General features: G+C 45.4%; 1 protein-coding gene across 1 annotated transcript in view; it reads left to right on the top strand.

The window, feature by feature from the left end:
• The first annotated feature begins 3,166 nt into the window (after positions 1–3,166).
• ARFGEF3 (ARFGEF family member 3) overlaps positions 3,167–11,624 on the top strand; it is a 165,562-nt gene continuing 157,104 nt past the window's right edge. Inside the window, exons 1-2 of the mRNA XM_032407797.1 lie at positions 3,167–3,392; positions 11,336–11,387. Of these exons, the coding sequence (XP_032263688.1) occupies positions 3,308–3,392; positions 11,336–11,387 (137 nt within the window). The 5' untranslated portion in view covers positions 3,167–3,307. The remainder of the gene's footprint in view (positions 3,393–11,335; positions 11,388–11,624) is intronic.

The following is an 11,624-nucleotide window of genomic DNA, read 5'->3' as shown; positions in this document are numbered from 1 at the left end:
CTCAGTCCATAGAGCATGCAACTCTTGACATCGGGGTTCCGGGTACCAGCCCCACGTTGGACGTGTAGATTACTCATAAAAATCTTTTGTTTCAGTTTCTAAATCTACCTATATATGTATTTCTAGGTACTCTGGGTGGTGATGCAAAGGGCATTTTCTACTGAGTTGATGTTTAAAAAAAAAAAAGTGTTTTGACTATTTTACTCTTTTTTTTTTTTTTTAAGATTTTATTTATTTGACAGAGACACAGCAAGAGAGGGAACACCAGCAGGGGGAGTGAGAGAGGGAGAAGCAGGCTCCCCGCTGAGCAGGGAGCCTGATGCGGGGCTCGATCCCAGGACCCTGAGATCATGACCTAAGCCGAAAGCAGACACTTAACGACTGAGCCACCCAGGTGCCCCATAGACTATTTTACTCTTAATTTCCTTCATAGCCAACAGTTTGAGTGGGTTCTTTACACATGTAGTTCTACCGGCTCTTCATCTACTGCAACCAGGCTCTGCCTTCATTATTCTTCTTGGGCAGGCTACCTAGCTAAACTCTTGCATCCATTTGATCCATTTCTGTATTTATCTTTGTCCTCTCTGTAGCCATTGTCTGTACACTACTTTTATTTCTTTTTTCTACCACTTAAACAAAATAACACTTTGCAATTATAAAAAGAAAAATGTTTATTTTCCTGTGTATGCATGTGTATTTTTTAAAAAACTTGTATGTACATCCACATCAAATATTTAAATAATAAAATTGGGATCATTTAGTGCATGGATGTATGTAGTAGCATTTTACAAACTTCTTACTTCATTTAACTATGTAGTAGCAACCTCTTTTCATGTTATTCAGTATTCCTCTCCTACATTATTCTTAAAGGCTATATAATATGCTGCTTTATGGATACATCATGGATTTTTTTGTCCATTTCTCTACTGTTGGACATGTGGATAGTTTTCAATTTTTTAAAAATGATTGAACAGCACATTGAAATCCTTGTAGAAAAATCTTTATCCACTTCTTTTTTTTAATGTGAATATCCACTTCTATAATCACTTGCTTAGGATGAATTCCTAAAAGTAGGATTGCTAAATCGTAGCCATATCTATGCTGTCTACACATCCAGAATCCTCCAGGATTATCCTTCCACCAGTACCCATAACACGGGAGGATCCAGTAGGCCAGCTCTTAGCCAATTTGATTGATTTTTTAAAAATCATATTTTATTGGGGTGCCTGGGTGGCTCAGTTGGTTAAGCGTCTGCCTTCGGCTCAGGTCATAATCCCAGGGTCCTGAGATTGAGCCCCGCATCAGGCTCCCTGCTGAGCACGGAGCCTGCTTCTCCCTCTCCCTCTACCTGCCACTCCCCCTGCTTGTGCTCTCTCTCTCTGTCAAATAAATAAAATCTTTTTAAAAACCACATTTTATTTAAATGCTTGTGCTCTTTTGGTAAGTAGGTGCTTGAACATTTCTCATAGGTTGTATAAGTTATTTGTATTTCTTTGTGGACTGACTTCATAATCATTGCCCATTTTTTTTAGACTGTGCAAATGTACCTGTTTTTTAAATACTCTGTAAAAGTTTTATTACAAAGCTATTTAAACTTTATATCTGTAAAATTACTATTTTTTTAGTTTGTAGCATAAGTAAATTTGTTTTTAATCATAAAGTAATAATAAATACTCTTAAAAAGAATAAGGGGACCCCAACTTCCTTCCTGGTATCTTGCTCTGCCCATTCCATCCACTGCCTCCTACAATCTTTGCCAAACCCCAGGCATCAATAACTCAATACCTGAAGGCTTTCAGATCCTCATTTCTATCACACAGCACTGCCCTGGGTTCCTGCCCATAAGTGAAACATGCTGTGGTTATCTCATTATCATTTTCCACCTGAATATGTTCAGAACTGAACTCGTATACTCCCCAGATTCCAAACCCTCTCCTTCTCTTCTTTAGCTTGGAAGATGGGGCCCACCACCCTCCCCTTTCCCAATGGAGAAACACGGAAGTCACCCCAGATGCTAACCACCCCAATCGTCAGTAAATCCTACGGCTTCGACTCCTAAAATATCTCTTGCTGTATTTTCCTCTATTCCTTTCCACCTACTATTGGCTTAACTTATTTCTAGATGACTGCGGAATCTCCTTACTGTTCTCCCAGCTGCCAGTTACTCTTTTGCAATTTTTTTTCACTACCACTACAGTGACATTTCTAAAGAAAAACGAATGTGCTTAAAATCCCTTCTTAGCTCCTAGTCACGGTTTTCACAACAGGGAAACAATGAGATGCCAAATGAGATGCCTGCTTTCCTCTCCCTCCTTCCTTCAACAACCATCTCGGGGTCTCCATCAGCGAAGGCCCTTAAGTTGCCGAAGCACAGCGCACGCTCTCTCAGGACCTGAGGCCCTGGCTAACGCTGCCTTCCTTCCGCATCACCCACAGTCTGTTTCCCAAGTTCAGCCTAAGGGTGCGAGAGAGGAAGGAAAAAGGGGTTTGGATTCAGGAATGTGTTTTGAGGCTAACTCTGGTAGGTGTGGGAAGCAACTTAGCCTCTCCGGCCTGGTTTCCTCGTGTGTATAATGGGGCTATGAAGCCTCTCCCCCGGACCCCTTCCACGAGATCGTGTTGGTACACGGTGGAGCAGAGTCAGTCTATTCACAGGTAGCTCCCGACCCCGTCACAGAAGAGTGGCCCAGAAGGGCTGTTAACTGAATAGTGAGCGGCGGACAACGGGATGCAAGGGCGCGCCGCCACACCGCGCCCGGGGCTCCGCGAACCCGGCGGGGCCGCCCCCTCCCCGCCCGGCGCGGCGCAGGGGGGTCGCGGGTCGGGGATCGGCGTGGGGGTGGGGGGGCAGCGGCTAGGCCCCTCCCCGCCGGCTGCCCGCCGCCGACCAGAAGCTTCCTCGGGCCGCGCCCGGCCAACCTCCGGCCGGCGAGCCAGCTCCGGACATCCGCTTCCACCTTCCAGCGAAGCCCCGTGGCCCCGGGGCCTGCCTCGGCGGCGGGTCCCGGCCGCGGCCTCCGGCCTCCGAGCTCCAAGCGGCCGCCGCCGCGCGCCGAGCGCACCTGACCCTGGCGGGCGGGGCGGCGGACGGGGCGGGGCGGCGGGGCTGACGTGGCCCGCGGCATGGAGCGGGCGTGATTCATCAGCCGCCGCGCGGGGCCGAAGGGGGGCGAGCGCAGCGACCGCCTAGGCGCCCGGGGCCCGGCAGTGGCGATAGCGACGGCGACGGCGGCGGCGGCGGCGTCCCCGGCCCGGCCTCGCGCGCGCTCGTCTCGCTGTCGGTGGCCGAGCCCCTGCGAAGGTCAAGATGGAAGAGATCCTGAGGAAGCTGCAGAAGGAAGCGTCCGGGAGCAAGTACAAAGCCATCAAGGAGAGCTGCACCTGGGCCCTGGGTAAGCGCGGGGCGCGGGGCGCCGAGCACCTGCCGGCCGGTCGGGCTCCCGCGCCGCTGCTCGCCGCCGCCGGAGGGCCGCGCGGGCTGGGGCTGAGCCGACCCTGATGCGTGGGGGCTCCCGCTGAGCTGCTGTTATTTCGCGCGATTGCGAGAGTTGCCTCGGTGAATTGATGTGGGATATGAGAATTTTGGTTCGGGCGTTAACATCCATCCGCCTCTCTGGTCTCGGTCTTCTCCCAAACCTTAATGGGGAACCGCCGTCCTCCCCGCCAGGAGGCCCCCTTTTCCACATTCCCAGCAAGGTGGACGATGGTCACCCATCTCTGAGTTAGGACCACCAGCCGGTGCGAATCCAGGGGTCCGATTCCAAGCGCCTGTGGGAAAAAAGGAAGTGGAACCATCAACCCCGAACTCGAAACATTGGCGAATGTGACCAGGAAGGAATGGCTTCTTTAATTCGATTTTTCGGATAGAGGCCAGCTTGTTAAGTATTAGCTTCCATGGTTATTGTACCTGAAACATTACATACGGGTGGGATTGCGTTACCTCTACAATTCTGCTGTGGTGTGCCCGTCAGACAGGTGGGATTTTAAATTTGTGAGCTGTGCAAGTATTGAAATAAGTTCCAGGTGGCACATTTGTGTTTCCCATCAGACTCGGGTTTGCAGAACTCCACCTCAAAGAAGACTCTTTTGAAAGACATTCATTCCAATTCGGCACGAATTTGGGCAATCAGAATTGTCTGGATGGGAATGCAGAGGGATCAGGAGCATACTTTGGGTGATAGTGATAGAAATTAGGCGGAGGAGAAACCAAGGCAGCCTTGGGGGCCCCTGGCCGGGCCCAAGCCTGCATGCGATTCCTCAGTTACCATTCAATTACAAAATACAATTGAATCTCTTTCTCTCTTAATCAGAAAGCAATCAGTGCTTGTTATGACACCCTGTGGTACAACCTGAAAAGAGTTAAGTGCCATTAGCAGGTTTTCCGCTAAATGTGGAATCCGGTGGTGTTTTAGGTGACGCTGTTAATATTTAGAAGATCGGAATTCACATATATTGGGTGTATGTGTACAGACAATCCTAGCAACATCATTTTTCTTTGACATCTGCGTATGTCAAGGAAGTTTATCTTGTAGGCAGAACTTGACCATTGTTTACTGTTACAGGAATACTGGACCAGATATAAATGAGCAGCTAGGCTCTTAAAGCCACAGTACTATTTTTGCATTGCCATTGTCATTCAGCAGAGTGATTCAGAGCTAGATTCCCAAATGCTTCTAACGAAGGGTCACAGATGGCTGAGTAACATAATAAAGCGGGGCCTGACTGCGCTTTAAACATGCCTTCCTGTGTTCATTATTATTTTGCTGTAAGTTAAGCAGATTGAGATAACAGGGAGGAGAAGAGTAATGGAGTATTTTTAATGTTTAAATTTTGATACTCAACATCTTGTTAGGTTAAACAGCCGTGTTGCTGAGTTTAGATCCTTGAAGCTACCTGGGAAGTCCAGAGGTGAGGCAGGTACCTGAGCCGAGCCTGGAGTCGGACCTGATCGCACGAGTGGCTGTGATTCCTTTCCCAGTGACTGTTCTGTCGTTACCAAGGGGAGACAAAGTGCATGAAATAGTTAAGTAACAGTGCCTGACATTGAGTGTGCAGTTTGGAATGAGTAAATCAGGAAAACAGATCTAAGAAGAGGGCATAGAGTATGGGGTCAAGGGTGGGGTGGGGAGGAAATTGGTGTGAGCTGGTGGGACTTTTAAAGTAGATTTGCCTTGAAGAATGGGTACACTGTGGATTTATGAAGGCCTCCCCTGTTCTGAGCATGGGGTATGAGGATGAGTACAATGCTTCCTCCCTATAAGGAGTGTGTTAGGAGGGCATGCAGAGGGAGAAGGCAGCATGAACAAAGGCTATGTGGTTTCCTGCTCTTTTCCACTCCAGTCCATTTTCCACCATTCCATCAATTTTTTTTTTTTTTACTATAAAACACTTCCCCCCCAACCCCCATAATTTCTTTCTAGATTAAAGTGTAAATTCCTTAGAACACTCTTCAGAATCTACCCCCCCAGCCCTTGTTGCTTAGTGCACCCCAGGGGTTCCATAAGCTGCAGCTGTCCGGGAAGCACACCGGGCACACACACACTGCTCTGCCTTTACTCACGCTGGGAATTCCCTTTCCAGACTCCTAGGGCCTAACTCACACAGGAAGTGTTCCCTAAGCTCTTCAGTCAAATTCGTTCCTCCTCTGCATTCAGAGCCCTGCCCTCATGACTGTCTTAGAGCACCTGAGACTTTGGATTATTTGGCTGTAGCTATTCTTCTAGGGGCAGGATAATTGAGAAATATTGTATTCAGGAGACCAAACCCTCCCGCCCCCAAAGCGACAGCAACAACAAAAAACCCTAATTCAAGCTGACTTCAGCAAAACAGAATTTACTCACTGTATTCACTGAATATCCCCTGTAAGGCTGGCTGTGGGTTGAATTTGACTCAGGAATTATACACTGTTCAAGGACCTTGCTCTACTCTCTTTGGGGGAGATGAACACGCTCGGCATGAGTCTCCACAGCTTTGGGCTTGTGAATCATCACACTGAGACCATCTCATGAGAAAGAAGCATCAGCACACTTAGACCATCTGAGGGGAGAGGGATCATCTCACTAAAACCATCATGGGAGGGAAGAGTCATTTCCACACTTAGTCCATCTGAAGAGAAAGGGGTTATCTCCCACTTGGCCCATTATAGGGGAGAGGGGTTACCATGACATCACAGGAGAGAGGAGTCATTTCCCACTGAAACCATCACAGGAGATGGGGGTGGTCATTGCCACACATAGGCCATCACCGGAGAAAGGGGTCATCTCCTACTTGGCCCATCATCAGATCATCTCAAGAGAGTGGAGCTCTTCCAGTCCACTCCTGCCCAGGCTTTGGTTTCACTTGTTCTCTCTTGGTCCTGATAGGTCATGTGTGTACCTGAACCAATCTTCTAGCTAAGGAGTAAAATGGGCTAACTGGCTTAGATCTAGGCCACAAGGCTTACTGAAATCCCTGATTCAGAAAGGGATGGTTTCCTCAAAACAAATTTAGGATTCTCTTTCCGAAGCCTGGTCAGTCAAAACAGCAAATGTTGACAGTGTAGACATGTGCTTCTTGAACGTAGGGACTGTCCCTTATGCTTCTTTGTGGTTTCTGCAACTACCATAAGAGAAACAGATATGTATAAACGGATCAGCCCATTAATGACTTGCTTGGGTTTTAAGTGATACCACCTTTTTTCTATTTATAAAAGTTATATACGCTCATTTTAGAATATTGAAAAATATTTGGACAGTATAAAGAAAAAAATGAACATCACCTGTAATCTCAACACCCAGAAAGAACACTAATCACTTTTGGAGTATTTCTCTTCTGCAAAGGGTTATACTATCTATGGCAGACTGTCATTTGTTTTTTGTTTGTTTGTTTGTTTTTAGCTTTAGCATCTTCTATGTTATTGATACTTCTCTGAAAATCAGTATTCTTAATGGCTACATGATAACTGGCAAGGGATATATATGTATCTTCCTTCTATTTTGTGCGATCTAGGTTGTTAGATATTTTTCTTGTCAGTGAGGAAATGGTCTGACAAGGGGATAGAAAGAATAAGGGAAGGGGTCAGCTTGTGGAGAGCGGAGACCATAGCATTTTCCTTCGAGAACCTGTGATCTTGGAGGCATGTGAGCTCTTCGGCTGGATGACATAGAATGTCGGAACGTTAGAACGGTGAGGGACCATGTCTTCATTTTAGAAACTTGTGGTGTTTTACATATATCAGGGGACTTGTGTAAAATGGAGGAGAGGAGAAAAACAACTAGAGGCTGGAACGCCAGGTAGGGGAAGAAGAATAGTCTACCCCCCACCCTCCTTCCCTCTACCTTCCCGCCTACTTTTCCTTGCAGCCAGTTTCTGTTCTGTTTACAGCTAGACCTCTCAAAAAGTCTGTAGTGCTTGTGGCCACAACCTCACTTTCCAGTCCCCCTTCCACTTACCGCTGTCTATCTGCCTCCTCCATCTTGCCACCAGCTTGCAGTGAAGAATGAGGTACACAGACCTCCGTCCAGCAAGGCATCCTCGGCCGCATGGAACAGCCCCAGCGCCTGTCTTCCCCTGGCCTCCGGGACCACGCCTTGCCCATTGTTATCATGCCTTCGAAGCAGTTCCTTTTCCTCTGCCAGCTTCAGCACTTCTCCCTCGCCCGAATGCTTGAGTTCCTCAAGAGTCAGCCCTGAGCCCTCTTCTCTCACTCCCAGCCCCTCTGGAGTCGACCACATCCATCCCCCCAGCTTCAGTTCAGTTTCTGAGAATGTGATGCACCCGTTCACATCACTAGGCTGATCCTAGTTACATCCGCCATGCAGACCCCGGGGCAGATACCTATTCAGCGTCTCTACTTGAGCAGGATGGGCTCAGTATGGCTGCTCTGCGATTTTCCTTTGTCCTTTTTCTTTCTTCAGGTTCTTGGTTAGCAGTTGTAGGGTTGGGCGCTATTGAACATCCTGAGTTGAATATAAACACGCCTCTGTCTGATGAGGAAAACTGCAATGATTTGGTTGCTTCGTGTCAGCACCTCCCCTTGGAGAACAGCAGCTTATTGTCCTGGGCGCTGGCTCCTGCCCTGCAAACGGCTAGGCCACGCTGGCCCGAGTGGCCTTGGATCTGCTCCCTGCCCCTGCATCTCAGGGCTTTACTTTAGGGTTATCCTGTCTCCTCTTAACGACTGACCTCAGTTCTTCCACTTCGGCCACAGCATCACTGACCCTACTGATCCCATCTTTCTGTTTTGCAGATTGTCTTTTTTTTTTTTTTTTTTAAAGATTTTATATGTTTATTTGACAGAGAGAGAGAGAGAGCACAAGCAGGGGGAGCGGCAGGCAGAGGGAGAGGGAGAAGCAGGCTCCCTACTGAGCAAGGAGCCTGACGCGGGGCTCGATCCCAGGACCCTGGGATCATGACCTGAGCCGAAGGCAGACGCCCAACTGACTGAGCCACTCAGGCGCCCCAGCGGATTGTCTTGCTTACACCCACTATTTGCCCCATTGGCCACAACATGCCCAGATCCTGTCATCATGTTTTGGACTGTTCTTACTCCGGACTCTCAGAGATACATCTGGTGTCCCTTTTCCCTTCTGATCTTTTAGCAGACAGGGAGAAATATTTCTCCTTCTCCAATGAAAATGGTTCACATTGACAGGGCTTATGGATTCTAAGCAATGAAGAAAGGAGTCAACACAGTTTGAGCTGAAAAACTGGGAACAAATCGGAGCTTGTGATATTGGGATTTCTAATAAGAAATATATATTTGGTCTTTGTCCTTGTTTCTGGCACAGAGCCCCTAAAATCCTTGAATTTCCTAGGTGAAGAGGACTAGAAAGTGTTTTTGTCATGTTAATGAAGCAACCTAAGGATGAGGGCCATTGCTAAGAGGACCAATCCTGTGTTTAGAGAGTTGGAATTTTCAATCCCACCCCAGACCTCCAGGGAAGGAAGAGGGGCTAGAGATTGAGTTCAGTCTCGAATGGCTGATGATTTAATTAATCATTCCTATGTAGTGAAGCCTCCATAAAAAAACCAAAAGGATAGGGTTCGGAGAGCTTCTGGCTTGGTAAACCCATGGAAACTTGGGGAAAATGGCACCCTCAGGGACATGGAAGCTCCTCGCCATTTCCCCATACCTTGGCATATGCATCACTTCCATCTGGCCCTTCCTGTGTTTTGTCCTTTTATAATAAACCAGTAATGTAGTAAGTGAAATGTTTCTCTTCTAGCAAATTAACTGAACCCAAGGAGAGGGTTCATTAGAACCTTCAACCTATAGCTGGTCGGTCAGAAGCCCAGGCGACACCTTGGATTTGGGATTGGGGTCTGAAGACGGGGTGCAGTCCTGTAGGACTGAGCTGTTAACCTGTGGGATCTGATGCTATCTCCTAGTCGATGGTGTCAGAATTGAATTAAATGGTAGGATAGCCAGCTGGTGTCAGAGAATTGCTTCATGTGGGGAAGGCTTCCCCAACCACACATGTTGGAATTGGGTACAGAATTGTTAGCGCTATTGAAATAGAACAGCTCTTCAGTGGGGGGCGGGGGGAGAGACTAATGTTTCATTATCTTTACAATTGGAGGCAGCAGTAGTGTGAATAATCCACAAAAATGGTAAAGTATTGAACATCCAGGTTGGGTTAATGAGATTTGAGGGTGAGCCTCCTTTCAGTATCCCTAACTATAGGATGATTAAAAAAAAAAGTTTAATCTACCGTGCCATAAATGTATGTGAGCATAATGAGATGTTGCATAAAGTGCTTTGTGAACATCAAGTCTCTCACAATTATAAATTATTATTTAAGGGTATTGAAACAGTATTTCAAGGAAATAGCTTTCCCTTCTATATTTATTATTTTTTAAATTGAAGTTTAGTTGACATACAATACTATATTAATTTCAGGTGCACAACTTTTGACCATTATATACATTACAAAATGCTCACAGTAAGTGTAGTTACCATCTGTCACCAAGCAAAGTTGTTAAAATATTATTGACAATATTCCCTATGGTGTACTTTTCATCCCTGGGACTTATTTATTTTGTAACTGGAAGTTTGTACCTCTTAATCCCCTTCACCTATTTAACCCATCCCCCAGACACCCCCCTCTGGTAATCATCAGTTTGTTCTCTGTACATATTCATGAGTCTATTTTTGGTTTTTCTTTATCTGTTTTTGTTTTTTAAGTTCCACATATAAGTGAAATCATATGGTATTTGCCTTTCTCTGTCTGACTTATTTCACTTAGTGTAATACACTCGAGGTCCATCTACCCTCTCACAAATGATGAGATTTCATTCTTCTTCTTATTGCTTTGTAATATTCCCTTATATATATTATACCCCATCTTCTTTATCCATTCATTTATTAAGGGACACTTAGGTTGCTTTCATATCTTGGCTATTATAAATAATGCTGCAATAAAGATAAGGGTGCATATATCTTTTTGAATTACTGGGTTGTTTTTTTTTTCTGCAGGTAAATACCCAGCAATAGTGGAATTATTGGATGCTATGGTAGTTCTATTTTTAATTTTTTGAGGAACCCCTATACTGTTTTCCACAGTGGCTGTACCAATTTACATTTCCACCAATAGTGCATGAGGCTTCTCTTTTCTCACATCCTTGCCAACACTTATTTCTTATCTTTTTGATTTTAGCCATTCTGACAGGTGTCAGGTAATATCTCATAGTGGTTTTGATTTGCATTTTCCTGATGAGGAGTGATGTCGAGCATCTTTTCATGTGTCTGTTGACCATCTGTATGTCTTCTCTGGAAAAATGCCTATTCAGGTCCTCTGCCCATTTTTTAATTGGATTATTTGGGGTGGGTTTTTTTTTTTTTTTTTTTGGTGATGAGTTGTATAAGTTCTTCATATATTTTAGATATTAATCCCTATTAGATATATGATCTGCAAATATTTGTCCCATTCAGTAGGTTGCCTTTTGTTTTTGTTGATTGTTTTCTTTGCTCTGCAAAAGCTTTTTAGTTTGATGTAGTCCCAAGAGTTTATTTTTGCTTTTGTTTCCCTTGTCCTTTGTCTGTTTTTATTGCAAGAATACAGCATTTTAGCCAGTTGTAACTAGATTAAATTGGCATTCTGGTTCAGGTTAAAAAATTAGCTACTCATTCTGTGTTTCTGTAGGGAAATGTATCCTAATTTTATCTCCTCCAAGGAAGTCTTTTGAGCTATCAAGGGAGGATTTTTAAGTATGAGTGACTTGCATGCAGATAAATGAGAACTGACTAATTTATAATTATAGGAATTTCCAGGGAAAAAAGAAACTAACGGAAATTTATCTGCAGATTCTCAGTCTATACATATTTATTTTTAACTTTGGAATTTTCCTTCTGCAGAAACCCTGGGTGGTGTGGATACCATTGTCAAGATCCCTCCACACTTGCTAAGGTAAGGAGACTGGAGTTGTAAAATATAGTGGGAGTAAAAATCACCCACTGTGTTTTCCTGAAGGCCCAGATAACCTCATTGGCATATAGCATTTTACTTGTTGACCGAACGAACGCTCTTTTTAAATCTATGAACTGGGATAGTTCATGAGGTTAGCATGATGGGAACCTGACTGCAATGATTTCTAGGCATCCGTGGAATGAGTGAAGTCAGTTATCCAAAGAAAGCAGCTGAAGA

The sequence above is a fragment of the Phoca vitulina genome, unplaced genomic scaffold (assembly GCF_004348235.1).
Source record: "Phoca vitulina isolate PV1807 unplaced genomic scaffold, GSC_HSeal_1.0 scaffold9, whole genome shotgun sequence".
NCBI lineage: Eukaryota > Metazoa > Chordata > Mammalia > Carnivora > Phocidae > Phoca > Phoca vitulina.
This window is presented reverse-complemented; position numbering and strand designations above follow the sequence as displayed.